Source organism: Pinus tabuliformis, chromosome 5_2 (genome assembly GCF_031772625.1).
Source record: "Pinus tabuliformis cultivar Carrire ecotype Pingquan chromosome 5_2, CPIR1, whole genome shotgun sequence".
Lineage (NCBI taxonomy): Eukaryota > Viridiplantae > Streptophyta > Pinopsida > Pinales > Pinaceae > Pinus > Pinus tabuliformis.
The window spans coordinates 775,131,563-775,150,107 of NC_142306.1; the positions used below are offsets into that span (position 1 = coordinate 775,131,563).

At 37.3% G+C, this 18,545-nt stretch overlaps 1 protein-coding gene across 1 annotated transcript; it reads right to left on the reverse strand.

The window, feature by feature from the left end:
• Positions 1 to 15,213: 15,213 nt before the first annotated feature.
• LOC149161571 (uncharacterized) lies at positions 15,214 to 15,799 on the reverse strand. The gene has a single exon (XM_089435532.1). The coding sequence runs from the start codon at positions 15,672 to 15,674 to the stop codon at positions 15,276 to 15,278; it is 399 nt and encodes a 132-aa protein (XP_089291658.1). The 5' UTR covers positions 15,675 to 15,799; the 3' UTR covers positions 15,214 to 15,275.
• Positions 15,800 to 18,545: the final 2,746 nt, after the last annotated feature.

Below are 18,545 nucleotides of genomic sequence, written 5' to 3' on the forward strand. Positions count from 1 at the left end.
TAGGTGAATGTATCATAAGCTTCACAAGTCGTGAATGTGATGCAATCGAATAACTTGATAACCCACAAATTTAATGCAATACCTCAATTTCTAGGTTAATGAAATCTCAACAAGTTTAACGACCCACAAACCTAGTGTTACAAAATGACCTCAACACCTTATGAATATGGTGGCACCCAACCACCTTAATAAGTCTCAATGTAGTATATGATAATATTTAATCCTAAATGAACATCATAGAACGAATACATCTTGATCTTTACTTACTTACAAAACTAGGTAAAAATGACAACAATTTTAACAATTCACAAACGTTACATAAATTCAAAACTTTGATATTTTTTTATGAAAAAAATATCATCAATAATGACATTCAGATAAAAAACAACCATCTTTATTTATAAGTAAAGATAAATGTACCTCTTGATTTAAGTAGACAAAATAACACCATTAATTTTAATCTCTAACAAAGTTATGTGTGAAAGTTCAAAATTAGCTAACAATTAAAATTGCACTCCTTGTACTTCCATCTTCCCCCCACAAATCGTGTTATAGATTATCCTCTCAATAAATAATGTTATGATAACTATGCTTACCTCTTTAATTTACTTACTAGACAACATAGGTAATTTTAAAGAAGTAGACTAACTGCTATCTATAATTAACCTTTCTGAATTTAAATAATTTTTCCCCAATGTATATTTTGTACTTCTAGTTTTCTTATCATAATGATAGATTATTTTTATTTTAATAGTGATTAAATATATTATTAATTTTATATGAGTTTTTATATTTAAAAAATATTTTTATAATATAAATTATTTTATAAATGTCTATTAGGGTTATTCTGAGAGCCGAATGGTTGTTATTTTGCCAAGCATGTTAACACTTTGATAAATATTGTTGTGGTGACTTCAAGCCTCCTAAAATCTTAAGTGAGTATACTTGTGAGCTACTCTAGTACTAGCAACTTCCCTCTAACGGTCTTTGGTACTAACTTCACTCTAACCCTCAAGCAACTAGAAAGTCTGATTTCTTTATTGAAAAAATGAAATCCTTTATAATTATTTATTTAAATTAATTTAATCTAAAAAAAATATTGGAATCTTATTTATTAAATTAAAAACAAAGATTTTTAATAAACGAGTATAAAGTAAAATGGTAAATCATGTAAAATTTAAATTTAAATTATTTATATAATAATATTATTTAAATTATAGAATTATTTATTTAAATCCTTTTAATTTTTTAAAGAATCTTATTTATTAAATTAAAAACATTTTTTTTTCAAATGCAGTATAAAGCAAAATTGTAGATAAAGTAAAATTCAAATTTTTTATATAATAATATTATTTTAATTATTAAATTATATAAAATGAGTAAATTTTAATAATCTCGAGTTATTAGAAAAGTGTGAATATGAATTTCTTTGTCGTACAAGTTTTGTATACTAATTTAATATCTAATGTTATTATAATTTTAAAATTAAAATTTTTAATATAAAATAAATAATTATATAAAATATTAAATATTTAAAAAAACGTTAAAATCAAAATGTTTTATATATTTAATTTATTGAATGTATAAACGTTACACAATGACAATGTTGACCACTTATATTTAACAGAGTTTATTAAAGTTGCGTGAATTTAAATTGTTTATATAATAATATTATTTCGATTATTAAATTATATAAAGGAGTATACTTTAACAGTTTTCAGTTATTAAAGGTGTGTGAATATGAATTTCTAACTTTATTATAATTCTAAAATTTAAATTATTATTATAAAATATATAATTATATTAAATAATTAAATATTAAATATTAAAAAAACATTTAAAATCAAAATGTTTTCTATATTTAATTTATTGATTGTATAAACCGTTACACATCATCATGATTTTAAATATTGAATTTTTGAACCTTGAATAATGTTGACAACCTAAATTTAACAGCGTCGTTGGAAGAAATGTGCCGCAACGTATATTTAATACGGTAGTGGAAACAACATTATTAAAGTCATTTAAAATAAGATCTCAGAGTCGGTATTTTAAATTTTAAGTCCGCTGTTATATAAAAAAATATAATTTTCTAATATTTTTTAATTATGAAATACATGTTACATTGTCTATTCCGGTTTATTATTAATAAATAAAAATATCATAATAATATTTTTTTTTGTTATCCCTTAATATAGTGTGCACGGTTACAAAAAGGAAATCTACTCCAACTTCTCTACCAATCACCAATCTTGTGTTATAGGTATAATATATTAAATAAAATAAATATGATGCTAATTATATGTATTGATAATGATGATGGTTAATGAGAAATTTGTAACAAAGAAAATAATTAGTACATTTTTATATTAAATATTATTCTTTTCGGATTTAATTGTGTTAAGAAAGTTATTTATCTATGACTATTTCCATGAGAGCTAATCATAATTGACTAATTTCTCATGATTTTTGAATAGTCCACTTAGCACTTATTGCATTAGGGTGAAGAAGTGGGATTGAAATTAGTGAAATGAATCACGTAGCGTCAATCATCACTTCCAGGGCTTGTACCCGGTAACCAGGACTTCTCAAGAGGTCACCTGTCACGCCCCTACCCTGGCGGTACTCTTCCAACCGCACGATGGGGGGTGCGACACCACCACCCACTTTCTTTTTAACAATACTTGTAAGTGTGGACTACGCCTACCTTCTATACTTAGTTTATTTTTCAACTTTCCTAAGTATAACATTCACATACACAACGGAAACATGCAATTAATCATTTTCATCATTATTACCATTTACACATATGCACAACGAATATTTTAATGGGAGGGGCAACTCCTTGAAATATTAGTCTACCCGATAATAACAATATTTCATAAAATATACAGTTTTACAGTCTTTGTAGGAAACCCCAAGTTTCCTTGGTACAATTTTTGTCACAACCGTGCAACCCGGCCTTCACCGTTCGGACTACCCGAACCACCGTTCAGAGTGCCCATCGGTTCTACCGTATGTCGCAACTCATTTACCGTCACACTGTTTAGCACGTCATTCACCGTTTCACCAATCGCCTTCATTCGCCCTTGGCTTGTTCAACCAAATGCCCTCAACTCGTTTAGGTCGACGCCCTCGCATGCCCTCGCCCATTCACTCGTTCAGGCCAGCGCCCTCACATGCCCTCACCCATTCTTTCGTTTAGACTGACCTCGCTCGTTCAGTCGGTCAAGTCGGCAATGTCGTACACCTTCGCCTGTTCAGTCATTCACTCCAATGCCCTCGCACGCCCTCACCCGAATGCCTTCGCACGACTTCGTCCGAATGCCTTCACACAACTTCGCCCAACCGCCTTTGAATGACCTCGCTCGTTCAATCGTTCAGGTCGATGCCCTCGCACACCCTCGCCTGAATGCCTTCGAACAACCTCGCTCATTCAGTCGTTCAGGTCAACGCCCTCGCCCGAACGACTTCGAACAACCTCGCTTGTTCAGTCGTTAGGACAAACGCCCTCGCCCGTTCAGTCGTTCAGGCTGACGCCCTCGCTCGAACATCTTCGCACGACCTGCGGTTTTGTTTTCGGCGTTTGTTGCAGTTCCGTGCTTCGACCCAAGAGTCCACCTGCACTTTGCCAAATTTCAGTCTTCCCAAGTAGCTCGCCCTCATAGCTTGCATGAACACTTGGAAACTTCGCTTGGATTTTTGCCACCATTCCAACGCTTTACTTATATGGTGGTTGGCCCATTGGTTGGGGCGTTGACTCACCAAACTAACCCACTGTTTCATCCAACTCGCCCCTCCGTCGCGTCGGCCCATGGTGTGGGCACCCATGTGTGGGACTGCCCCCACATATAAACTTGACAATACTCCCGACACTTAGTCATTTTTCAAGATGACTTTCGCATTGCACATTGGCTCGTCTCCTCCGTTCAGTCAGCTTGTTGCATCGTGCGGGCATGCCCCAACTCGTCGGTTACCTCCCAGCTCGTCACTCGCTTGTCGTGCGCCCTTCACTTGTTTCCTCTGTTGTTTAGCCCAACTCATCGCACCGTGCGGGCATGCCCACTCGCCAGTTACCCTAGCTCATTGCTTGCTCGCTCGTCGTGCACCCTTCGCCAAACGATCTACAACTCGTGGGCCTTACATTCTCCCCCACTCTAAATGGTTGTTGTCCTCAACAACACTGTCATACAACATTGCAAAGTGTCGTTAGCTCCAACATCAAAATGCTCATGCTGCCTACCTCTGCTTTGCCATCACATAAACCATAAAGGCTTATGTCTCCATGAATTGGAAAGTCTACTCAATCCATGATCATCAACCACATCTGTCGGAACCCCCACATGATGCCCTACAGTGGAAGGCTAGTCCCTCCAACTCAAGCTACATGCTCACTGCAACATATTGTGTCGACCTCATCATGTATCGTCATCATGTGAACTGCTGCCATGATACTCCAACACAATGCTAACACATCTTTGTACACTGCTATAGCCCCGATGACTCGAACTAGTCGGGTGATCAGTCCAACTATCACGCTCAAACCATGAGACTGCACATCCTCATGCCATCATCGGTCATTTCTCCTAGCCTCTTGTCACAACATCAACTCGATCAAGAATCCATCTCCATCTCCATCAAAATGTAAGCCATGCCCAAGTCCATGAAGTAAACTCCATCTCGTCTGCAACATGTTGTCCATGATGTTTGGTGTCAATGTGCTGCATGAAATCAACCACATCTATCCTAACATCATCATCCATATGTGTAAAATCCATATGCTCAAAGTGAAGAGATCCCCTCATCAAATCAACTCTCGATGTGCCACATCTGGGTCCATGAAGCAACCTCCATCATATGTGCAATGTGCCATCCCTCAAGTCTGCCACAGAAACAAGTATAATCCTGTCTCATTATCCATGTGCTGCCCATGATCATAGACCAATTAGCTCCCATGTATAAAAGTGGTCAAGTCTCAGCTCAACCCATGCCCAAGTGTTGCCACCAAGGAATCGTCATCGCTGCAACGCCATCACTCCAAAGTGTCTCATATCAATCCTCCACATTAAGTCACTCTCTCAAGCACACCCATACATGTACTCAAAAGTATGCACCCCATATTGCATCAAATTCCCTAACCTCAGCTCCTCAATGCATCAGATCCTCTAAGTCCACCATAATATGAAGTCCCCAAAAGTCACAACCTCATGTCATCATGAGCTCCATGAGTCATCTCCAACCAACACCCTAGCAAGCATACATGTCTCGGCCCAAAGGTCTCTGCAAGATGCCTAAGCTCTCCATGTAGTAGTAATGCTCCATAGTCTGCTCACAAGTCCAACCAAGTCCATGGCCTTGTTGTACAAGAGTGCACAACATCCCCATCAGCTCATAAGTAAAACATCTCGATGTCACATCAAAAAATCCACCTGCACAACATCTCTGCCTTGGAGCTCCTCATTGGATGCCCATAAGTGACACCTCTACAAGTTCTCTTGCATAAGACTGCCATGCTCCATCTCTCCAACTTGATGTCCATGACTCAAGTTGCTCATGTTGTTCAACTATGTAGACCCATCAAAACAATCAGTCATGCTCATCCAAGTCTGCAATCCGGTCTAGTGAACTCAGACACCTAAACCATATCATCATCACATGAGTCTCTTCCACCATGGCTTCCCCACTGAAGGTTCCACCAAGACTTCCTCTTGGTTTCAACCATGAAATGTCCACCCAAGTATAATCAAACTCAAGTGTGTGCCCTTCTCTAATCTATCCACGATTCATGCTGGGCAGTTAGCCAATTTCTCCATATGGCTAAAGCATGACCCATTCCTCCACAATGATCATCATGTTCCCCCCTTGTCACGAGCATTTGCACCTTCTGCCATAAGGTCACAAACATCCCCAACAAGCTAGACAACAGTCAAAGGTCATTGCCTCTCCATACAAGGTCTCATCATAGACATCCATGGTAAGATCCTCCATCACATTGGCAAACTGATTTTTCCCTTCCTTGCATATGGCCCATCTAACAAAAGCTCAAATGAAACACAAGTATAAGTAGTACTTACTCCACCATGAGGCTCCTCCACGTGAGTATCCTCATCCACCAATGTGTACAAACTGCACGATCCTGGTTCAACTTGAACAATTTCAATTTCATCCTCCATCATTGTCATGTCTGCAACATCCTCAAACATCACGACTTCCTCTTCTTCATCATTGCAATCTGCAACTACATCCTGCTCCATTGCCCAACCAAGTCGAAGAAGTTTGTCTTCAACATTTCTTTCCAAGACTTCAAGTTCATCTTGAATCCGTGGGTTCTCTTCTTTCATCTCCTTTAACCTGTATAAGGTCGGCAAGAGCCTCCCTTGAAATTCTTCCAAACCTTCCATGTCTTGTCGTTCAGCTAGGCCCAAACACGAAGCTTCACCCCTGCTAAACCTATCACAAAGTGTAGCACTTCATCTGCAATTCTGAATCACCAAAGCCCGTGGAATATGGAGCTCTAATGCCACCTGCCATGCCCCTACCCTGGCGGTACTCTTCTAACCACATGATGGGGGGATGCGGCACCACCATCCACTTTCTTTTTAACAATACTTGTAAGTGTGGATTACGCCTACTTTCTATACTTAGTTTATTTTTCAACTTTCCTAAGTATAAAATTCACATACATAGCGGAAACATTCAATTAATCACCTTCATCATTATTACCATTTATGTAAGGCCCTCTTTCCTATTATGAGAGCCTCAACCTATTATACACTAACAAATCTATTTTCCCGCTGGTTTAAAAGTTAAAATTAAAAGAACTTGTTGGTATTCTCACATAGCTTTAAACATTTAACATCTTATCATTTTATCATAAACAACATAAGTTAAGGTGAGCATTCCATTGATATCAACTTGACAAGAGTAGTCCATGGAAAAATACCTGTTCCAGTTGTTGATGATGATACCTTTGTCTTATAGCTCCAGCTGAACACTCCTTCTGACCGACCCAACCGGATTTGCCTCCCAGCCAACTAGGAAACAAATTCCTAGCCCAGGAAACCTCCATAGGTTCCCTAGCCCTCCGTGCCCAAGTCCAACCAGATATAGTGTGTCCTCAAGAAGAATGTGCAAAACTAGATAATGATACTTTCCTCCACTCAAACCCAAGAAACCTCCACAGGTTTCCAAGGTCTCCCAAAATCATAACAAGGCCAAACAATCACAACCAACCCCCACAATCCTAAGCAAGACCCCAACCCCCCCCTTTTCTTCCTTCCCCCTTCCCTTTTTATACCCTCTTTCCTTTCTCCATCTCAACCACCTCTCATTAATGTCATTAACTTCTCATCCATCCTTAGTTGACTTCTCTTCTCCCAAGTAAGCTAGGAGTACATTTGGAATTGTGACATGAATATAAAATTGAGAATTTAATGGGAAAGGATCATGTATTCTCCCAAGTAAATCTGAAAAGTACATTTGGGAATGTGAAGTGTAATTACATGGAGAGGACCATGTCTTCTCCTTAGTAAATGTGAGGGTACATTGGGGAATGTGAAATGAATAAATATATATTGATGATAAGATGGAGAGGACCATGTCTTCTCCTTAGTAAATGTGAGGGTACATTGGGGAATGTGAAATGAATAAATATATATTGATGATAAGATGGAGAGGACTATGTCTTCTCACAAGTAAATGTGAGGGTACATTGGGGAATGTGACATGAATACATATATTTTGAAATAATGGAAGGATACCATATCCTACATAATATTCAATTTGAGAAGGTAAGTGGGGAATTTGAATAATGGAAATCATAAATTTATATTAGACCAATATTTCTCAATATTTTCAGATAATGTAAATATTAACAAAATTTGTAGGATAAGATTTAAGTGGGGCATTACATACACCCATCCTTCAGAAAACTTCGTCCCGAAGTTAGAATGAAAAGATACAAGGAGTTTGAAAGCATAGCAAACCAGAGAGAGTTATAGCATTAAAATTCGATAACTCAGACATTGACATTACTTCCCATCAAGAGTCTCCAACTGATCTATATCTTCCTATCCACCCTGGCCTACTTCCGTTCCCACCCTATCTATCCTTTGCTGCTTTATTAGTTGCAACGACCATACTAACCACTGATAAAACCGACATGGTGGGAGCATCGAATACATCGACCTAACTTCCTCAGCAGGCAACTGGCAATCGTCATCGCACGTCTAGGGGGAGCGTTCAGCTGTCCTCCCCACAATTCCAGGTTTCGGAGGATACACGGTGGGAAACACCTCCACCCCTCCTTCAAGGCATGGACCACACTACAGAGCTGGTTGGACTTGTCATCGAATAATCCAGTCAGGTCGTCTTGCCACCTGTCATTTGCATTTTACTTGTGTCATAAGAGTGTATATCAAGTAGATACCAAATGCAATAGAACAATGTACATTGTACCTTTCCTCATTGGTTGTCTCGACCTTCCCCAATGGAATAGTAGATCTTGGCTATCATATGGTTCTTTCCAATCTGTAGTTTAGTTCTCATCCATGCATATATATAACCACAAAATAGATATAGATACATGATCTTAAACATCATGTTTATTAAGCCCAATGTCCACTTGTCAATTTTTGTTGTTCATACTGGAATTAAATCTTACATCAGATAAATCATAATTTCACTAAGTCATCGATTAGATAAATCATATCTATATAAGCCTTATATGATGCAATAATAACTTTGACAAGTCATGCACTAGATAAATTGTAACCAAGTAAGTCATACATTTGGTTATACATCCAACATTTCCATCATCAATACCAAATCCATCAATTGATTTTCAAGTGTCCAATCAAATGTATATAATGTTCATAAATAACAACATGGAACTACACAATAGAACCTTAAAATATGTGGCTATCTATGTTAAAATGGGCATCATAAACGCTCATGTGTCATCCTCGTGGAACCCCTCAATAACAATTAGAGTTGAAACAGATTCAACTGTCCATCATGGAAAATAGAATTTGAACCCGTATATGCTATAAGGTGGTACCAAAACCAAGATAATAGCAAGAAACAAATTAGTGCACTATCAATTCCACTAGGAGGTGTTAGTATAAGTTTTATGCATATAATTTCTTTAAAACCTTAGTGAATAGATAAGTCCCAATCTTCCAAACCCATTTAATTAATCTTGAAAATAAAATAAAAACTCCAAACTTCATAACTGTTTCCAACATGATTTTCATACTTCATTTTTTTTGTAAATTGAGAGGAATGTCCTGTAAATGTCAAAAGGTTCAAATTTATTATATATTTAATCATTGTTTACTAGTACTAAAACAATCTTGTGATATATATTGCAGCTCACAATATGACCAGACAATTGAAAATAATTAAATGAACGGAATAATTTCCTTTTCCCTGTTGCTATTAGTAATTCCTCTAAATGGCACCGCATTTCTAAAGATGCCTACTCCTTTCATAAGTGGCCAGTGACCACAAAGTTGTGAAGAAAGTTGAGGGTCTTTTTATCCAAAACTAGCAACACATTACTTTTCACGATATTTTTATTCAACACTAGAATAAGGGTAAAAGTGTATCCTAATATTTTCACTAGTCTTTTATTGACTAAATAAGCTTCCATTCTAAAATCCCAAATTCTCTACGAATTGATCTTCTCATTCAATTTAAGATCATTAAAAACAACTGTCAAAGTAAGCCTTACACAAGCCCATAGTATTCAATCTATATTTTCACTAGAAAATTCTACCCCACTAGACCATCTTTGTAAGGCCTCCATCTGTTATGCACCATGCAATAATTGTTGGCATCCTCTTTTCCTCAACCTTAGATTACATCATGTCAGACCATTTTTCTTTGGATTGTTTGCTTGCTGGTTTTATTGTTTTTCCTTGTTACCTGTACCTATTCATTATTAACTAATTTCTTGATTACTTTCTAGATTTCTTCGTCTTAATAACAAATAACATGGCAAAGCATACTTAGTTACAAGACTAGGCTTAATATGTATGGAATAGAAGCAACCGTTACATTGAATCTCACCATGCTATATTGATGCATTCTAGTGAAAATTGATTTACCTGATTGACTATTTATCATATTTCCTTAAAACTGCAAGCTTGGTTCAAAGGTTTGAAACTTCCATAGGCAAACACATAATGCAATCATCAAAGTTTCCAGATAAAATCGTAGACTCAGTGGAAACAACCACATTGCTTGATAAAAGGATGTTACAATCCCATTTCTGAGTAAGCTATAAATTGATAGTTCTCATCTGTTTTTTAGTAAAAATTTGCTACTATTATAAGTCAAAATCATGATGAAAATGCGGTTTTAGATTTTAGATGGTGCAACTAAAATAACAATATTGTTTTGTCAGATTCATAAAGCTACTTTGTGATAAAAAGTGACTATTTCAGGTATTTTAATTGTATTGAGCAAACCATTGCACCATCACATCACCACTTCCATAGTAACGATGCATCAGGAAGCACAACATAAGTCTATTTCCCATTTAATCAAGTTTCGTATAAATCATAAGCACTTACGCATTATGTTTCTCTTAAAATGAACAGCTAATGAAGTTTAAATTTTCATAGAATGTTCTGTGAGTTTCAATCTAGCTAAAGTGGTACATTACAAATGACCAGTTAAACTTCAATCTAATCCCTCAAAGCCTTTCAAATCAAGAAATTCTCATGACTTGTACCTTTTCTAATTGAGCATTAAAACACATAGAAATTACACCCCTTTTTTCTGCTACCGTCTAATATCGTGTGAATTTTTCAAACTTCAACGACCACTGCAATATGTTTTACAAAGATCAGGTTGACAAGTAAGGAACTCTGTTTTAATCTAAGAAGATATTATAAGGGTAGATAATGAACAATTTAACCATAAATTAGCACTTCTCATGGAGAAGTAGATAAATATCATCATATGCATGCAATGTTAAGATTAAAATTTGTACAAAGATAAAGCTTATAATGGCCTTGGTGGGCTTAATGGTTAAGAACAGGTATTTCCTTGTAACAGGTCATAGATTCAAATCTAGAGGGGAGTAGAGAAGGTAAACCTCCACCGACTTTAGTAGTCAAATCACTGCAAGGAGGCGGATCCCTTGTCTCAGAAACAAGGGGTCTCATAAACAAATTTCGTGTCTGACTTGACCATGACTTATTATTATTATTATTATTCAAAGGGAGAATCTAACTCTGTTTGTAAAAAAAAGTATTTGACACATGCATAACATCAACATAGAACCAACTTGTAGTAGAAGTATGTTGAAGATTTGTTTTAATATAAAGCCTCTTTCTCTCTTTTGAAGCCATGAAGGTACGAGGGAAACACTATTCAAATGCAATGACGCTGGGATAATCACAAAGGACTCCTAGCTTCTTTGGAGATGAGCCTAAGCGCATTGGGTCAACAAGTCATGCTATATATGGGAGCCTTTAAATGTAAAGAAGCTGGAAAGAAAAAAAAACTACGAAAGGCTCCCTAACTTCTTTGAAGATCGGCCTTAGACAATTGGGTCAATATAACATACCATATACAGCAGACTCCTCGAATCCGAAGATGTGTCCAAGCCTAGGTGATATCCCCTAACTGTAGTCATCTTAGTCTAGCCAACAAAAGACCAAATCATCTTCATGGCATGAAGACAATTAATCACTTGAAGATGGTTTTTTGGAGAACAGCTTGAAGATAAATATAATCTTGTAAGGATATTGTCACCATGCAAGAACTGTCTAATGATGAGATTAATTAACTGGAAGACAACTGCTCCCATGGTGATGGAGGTTTGAACTAGAATTTGTCAAAAACAATAAAAATCAATAATATTCGAAATTGCAAGAATGCGAGCTAGCTCCTATAGATAGTAACACTTAACAGAGTCCAGTAGAAATTGAACTACTTTTAGCTCCAGTTTCCTTACAGAAAGAAGAACCGAGAGACTCTAGAGTCTGGAAAGCACGATTGGACCCAAAGAAACAATTTATTTTGTCATGGACTATTACTAGCAACAGAGACCTGACAGCAGAAACAGAATGAAGTCCCATCCGTTAACTATATCAGCTAATAATGCTGCCTGGGGTAAAATGCTTGGCAATGAATCTCTACATATCCATCCAATTTGTATGTAGCTTTGGTTGTACTCAGGTTCTTTATTTAGCTTTTATGGTCTATCACGTGCAAGTTTCCAAGTGCTATTTTGCATATTAAGTTTCTTCCTGCTCTAGAAAACTAGAAAATTGTTTGTGTATGAATCCCTTTCATTAACAAGGCACACTCTACAGTCGCTACTGCAATATGATTTAATCTTCAACATAAAAGGGGGTAATGAACTATCTATATGAATGATCACTGATATCCCTCATGTCAGAAAGTTGAAAAAAAGGGGTTATAAAGAGGAACAAATGTGGCCCCTTGAGCTTGATAACAGGCCAAGGAAAAAGGATAGAACTGTGCTCCCACTCTAAATCTCGGCAGTTCTTCAGCAAAGGATAAGCATATTGCAGAGGGCAACATTCCACAAAGTTACAAAGCAAAAGATGGATCTCAGTTAAAGGCTCAAAATCAATAACCTGCAAGGATAAGCAAATGAAAGAGGAAAGGATCTACACAGACATCAGTGTAAGGTAAATCATCAGAGGCTCTGAAGCATATGACGAAGATCAGGTAAAGGGTCCAAAACCATACATCAATACAGATCAAGCAGGCTGCAGAGAACAACACCCTACAACACCATAAGTAGAACACACATTATTGACATTCCGGAGGCAGAGGATGGACATCAACCAAAGATTAAAATACAGTAGCCTGATATTTATGCAGGTAGTCATAAACAGACACAGACCATGCAGGGAAATAAAGTCCATTGAAGAATAAGCTTCTGAATTCAGTTTGTCTAAAGTGATGCTTTCTGCAAGTTTCTGGGCTTACAAAACAATTTTTCCATGACCACTGTATTCATTGATGATCATAACAATTAAACCAGAACCTACTGCCACACTATACATCTTCATGAGCATGTCTGACTAATGGATATTGGTCAGACAATAGTTTTTCCGCCATTAGGAAACAACATCATAGTAATTGTGACTACGTCTCCATCCTATTACCAACAAAGCCACAAAATTGAAACCTGTTTCTAAAACAGAGATCACAACTAATGATAAATACTATGATATGAAATTTTAATTACCGATAAACCAGCAGATACTAAAAACCATTTCACCAATTATGGAAACGAGTTAGGCCACGATTTTTGTTTTGATTTTGAGTTAGTAAAGTTTAGGGCTCAGAACGAGCCATGTTCTTCCCATGTTACTAACAGTTTACAAGTTCATGATTTTGTGTTCACAGCTATCTCATGACCCATGGCACTCTCTAGAGGTGGGGAGGAGAGCAAATTATAAGGCTCACTAATTCGCCCCTAAATAGAAGGGCCAGGTTACACTCGAGGAAGAAATGATATATGGTTCTCAATCCACCCAAGGGATAGAGTAGATTTTAATACGCTTGGGTCAATACACCATAAGTCTAAGTAATGGGAAAATATGAACTACTTTGTGGATTCCATAATCATTACTTTGCAAGGAATAATAGGAATCAGCATTCCTGGATACCCAGATTCATGCTAACACTTGAACTGTGTCCAGAACCAGCCTATCAACCCAAGAAATAATATATAATACTCACATCTACCTTGTCAAAAGATAGGATTCTCCCTACTAACTGACCCTGGTTCAATACACATTAGATACAAAAAAATAATGACTACCATTAACAACCTGAGGACCCCATATATGATCTCTTTTCAAGGGATTTTTGAAGTTAGCTTTCTTGATTATCTTAAATCCGAACTCTCTGCCAACATTCAGGTGTTGTGTGTAAGAGACCTCCCCTCCCTTTTCGGTTACAATGATATGTTTAAACACCTTAAATAAATTAGAATAGATTCATCTTTACCTTGGATTCATTACACATTGAGTGAGAGCACAAACTGTTGAAGTTTGTGCCACAAGTCTTTTGATGCCCCTTCAGTCCTTAATAGTTTCGTAGTTAAAATGCATCTATGCTAGTCTCGAATAACTTTGATGTGGTTAATAATGCAATCAATCTCACTTCTATATCTTCCAATTTTCCATCACTCTGCCAATCTCAATGCTCTGCCTCTTCAGCTAGTCTTGATTCCTGGTGGCCAAATTCACATTAAAGGGCATTCTATTCTAGAACATAAACTCCAGCCCCCTCCTTAGTTTTTTGTATTCCGAAGAAGCTTGCCTCTTGTGAGTATCGCACTTGGACTTACTTTTGCCATGACCAAAAAATTTTCTATCTTCGTAGTGTATTGAATGTCAAGAAATAAACTATCTTCAGTGTTTTGTATTATATTAAAGTTTCTATTTTCATGATGTATCACACCGAAGCAAAGTTTCCATATTTGTGGCGTATCGCATGAGAATAATATTTCCATTTCATTGTGTATCACAGCTCAACAGTGTTTCTATTTTCTCCTTCATATGCCACCAAAATATTTTTAGCGCTGGTATTTTTTTATCTTTTATGTGTATCTTTTAATTGTGGTAATATTCATTTTGTATTTTATCTGTTCTCTTTTTTGAAATTATAGCCATATTCTTAAATTGCTCTTAAGCAGTATAAACTCAAGCACAAACTAGATAAGAGAATCGAAATTACAAATAGAAAAAAAAATCACTACAGTTTTGACTGATTCTTGAGCAAGCTTGACCATGTCTGGCGAGTATCAGAAGTCTAGCGAGTTTGAGTAAATTTCACCAAGTCATGCCAAGTTTGGGAAAAGCTTCATAGCATTCCAGCGAGATGAGTGAAGTTGGTGAGCTTCCTGAGTAATTGCTGAGCCCTATTACTTCGATCATGGCCAGTGATACTTGGTATATGGGAAAATAGACATCATTCAATCCAAGAGATGTAAGTACCATAGAACACTACATTAATTTTGTTTCCAAATTTTATTTATTTTTTTATTTTTTTTCTCCTTTTTTTTTTAGAGATTAGAAGCAGGATGATTTAGATCATGAAGCAACCGCCATACAAGTGCCATACAACAAGTGGTCACATCTATATCCTCTGAGTGAGATATAATGATGTGGAAAATGCTGATCCCTTACAAACCACAGCCATGTGAAAATTACTCAATGATAATCAGAAGTTGTGGCAAACTCCTCCATAGGATGGCTTAAAAAATGAGAAAAAGGTTACTGCCATGGAGACTGGATGTATCCAACAGAATGTGAATCCCAGCCTCCTTCAGGTTCTTTTCTCTTCAACAACATTACTGTTGAAGCTGTTGTTTGATTAAATGATCTTGTATGACTCTCTGTTGAAACACGACTGTCAACAATAGAAAATTGCTTAGAATCTCTAACTTCTAAACCAACTGTTCGAGGACCTGCATTTAAATCAAGAATTGGTCTTGGCCATTTGCGAGGGCCTTCCATGCCAGAAACATCAGTGAGACCCATCACATAGGGCCTCGCACCTGGAGCCGAAACTGCACCTGCAGTAACAAGCTGAGAGGGAACTGCAGAAAAACATGGTGTTCCCAAGGAATCTCCATACAATGTTGGCCCTCCTGAGAAAGATGTGGAAGTCATTGAAAAATTTGAACCAAAAGAAAATCCTCCATATGGGAATGTCGGTTGTGTAGCATTTGGGTATGCAATAGCAGGAGCTGACGTAATTACTGACCCTCTGTAAGGATCGCAATTGTATGTAGGTCCAGACGTTGAAGTCAGGACTGGGTAAGACCGTCCAGTTCCATCAGAAGGATACGAGTGTATAGCAAGACCTGGATGAGAATTTCCTGGAGGCAAACATGCTATTAAATTTACCACTTCCCCATTCATTCTCCAGCCAGACAATGGGAAACCCGAGTTCCCTTTGGTTTTGGTCAACCCAAGGTTACAAATTCTTGGTTAGTAATTTTTTTCCAGTTATTAAGAGTGAGCTACGAGAACCCATTGAATTCTATCAAAGTTCAAAGTGTGGGGGCACTGGGGACAACTTGCCATAATTTCTAGATCGGTTTTTAACATAGAAAAGTCTTGACTCAAAATGTCGGAAACATTGTAAGCCATATATGTAAGACTAAGTCTCCTCATTAATCTAAATATATAGGGTACAATACTAGTTCTAACTTCTGAGTCATGAGAAACACGAGTGTGGGATGCTGGACTAAATCTATCCAAAAATACTTCTCAAACCCCCTATATCTTTCTTTATTGTGCATAAATCTCACAATGATAGAGGTGGAGCCTGCCTCTCAGCTGGTTTTCCCCCAAAGATAATTGTGCAAATGTGCTATAGCTTGGAATAATTAGGATCTGTAAGGAACTGACGTGATGACTAATAGACGCTCAGAGAAGCTTAAGTCTTGAAACCAACTACAAGTGAAACATCTCTATTCTGTCCATAGTTAGCTCAGATGTCTGTAACTGATACAGTGCATTGTTCCGAAATTTTTGTTCTGCTGCCAGAATCAGTCATGTTGGCTCAGAAGACGTGACATAACGCGGGAGTACCTGAGAGGGCCATTTTTAGTTTCTCAAGGAAATGTGGGGCTCAGTGGCTTTCAAATTGACAAATAACGAAAAGAATTGAAAATAAACTGACAGCAAGTTTCAATACAACTCTTGGTACCCCAGAGGGCCGTCAATTTTCAAGAAAGAATCCTGCTTTGTGGCCTGTCAATGAGTATGCGTGGTATGGCTGTAAAAATAAGAGAAAAGATAGGGTCATTGTTTTCAGTGGATTGAATATTTCGGCAAATTGCTTCTATTAAACAGATTGTAAAGATAATCTGTTGCTTTATTTATAGTTCTATGGAGGTTTTGACTAAAGGAAATTGTGATTAACGCCTGTCTTTTTAGACATCCAAAATATATGATATATCAAACTTCAGTTATAGTGAAAATACATTTAGTGGGCTTGGTTATGGATAAACATTGACTAATTCACAGCACACATTTGTTTGACTCGGCTTGTTCGTAAAATCATAGGATTAAAGAAGGTTACTAGAGTTGTTTCCTTCGAATAATGATGAATTTGGTGGAGCTAGAACTGCCGCTACCATAGCAGGTTCTCTCTCAGCGCCCCCTTCTCCCACCAGGGATCCACCAATATATAGCCCTCTTCGTAGCGATGGATTTCCTGGGGATCGAGAAGGGCTCTGTGAAAAACGAGTCTCAAATGGATGAAAATCCCGTCACTGCACAGGCAAAACAAGAACCTCTCACTATTGAGCAAATGACAAGTCCCGCTGCATCCGCCCCTGCTGAGGGTAATAAAATGAATTTTTCGCAGGCTTTTAGCCTTTTTAGAAAACATTTGAATAAGAAAGGAATCGGCAACGCTGCCGTAGGCCGTGGAGAAAAAATTTACCTTGGTAACGGGAAAGAGGATGTCAAAGGATCGAAACCGGTAAATGAGGAAAATGTCTCCACCCACCTTGGTTTATACTCTCAGCAGACAGGCTTTGGTTCCCTGCGCCCTTTTCCTGGAGCAGAGCAAAAGGGTTTCGCGTCCACAACAGCTCAGCCGTGGCTGTGTCATAGCATTTTGACTCCAAATTCACCGGTCATGAGGTCGACTGTTAAATCTTGATTTTGATGCTTTGAAGAAATTGAGAAATTCTTAAAATAAATGAAGAGTTGTCCAGATTTTCTTACTGAAGTTTCTGCGAGTATCAATCTGAACTTGCATATAGGCGAAATTCAAGGTATCTGCTATATTAGGCAACTACAAAGGTGAAGTTTGCCACAGATTTTCCTACCATGATGCTCGGATTCAGTTCAAATTTGCTTCATATAACCATGGCTACTAAACAGAAAGCGATGGGGAAACATAGTTGACTACTTTGACGCGAATTGAACGCCAAATCTGCAATGTATGCAGAAGGAAACCCGCCAGAGGCGCGATAGCAGAAAGCCCAGAAAAGATAAAAGGAGAGGACAAAGAATGACCTTGGCCCTGCAAGGTTGAGCCATGCAACTCTTTTGATTAAGTCTTTTTGCTAAATAGTTTTTGAACTTCCATATGACGAAAGCAAGAGACAAATATTTATACCTGATTTTGATAAAGATGTCTCAAGCTGCATAAGACAGTGCTAGAAGAGAAAATGATGGGACAAATTGTTCGTTCGACTGCTATGGAAAAATGGTAATGCCATTGGAATTTCAGTTGGATATTTAGGCAAGCTTGGATATCTTATGACCGCTAAGATACTTAGCGTGAAGAGTTATTAAATTATGCTTATTGTTTTCAATGTGAGTGAAATGAAGGGAGTTAATTTTCAAAAACATGTAGGATTTCCACCACAAGCTAAGTACTAAATTATATGCATACAAAATGGGCTTTCTCATATGGGCTGCTCTAGCTACAGGCAGTGGTATTCACTACTACTAGCTCATGTTTGATTCTCGGCGCATTCATGCCCAAAATGAGCAGTGGAGACTTGTTGAAAGTAT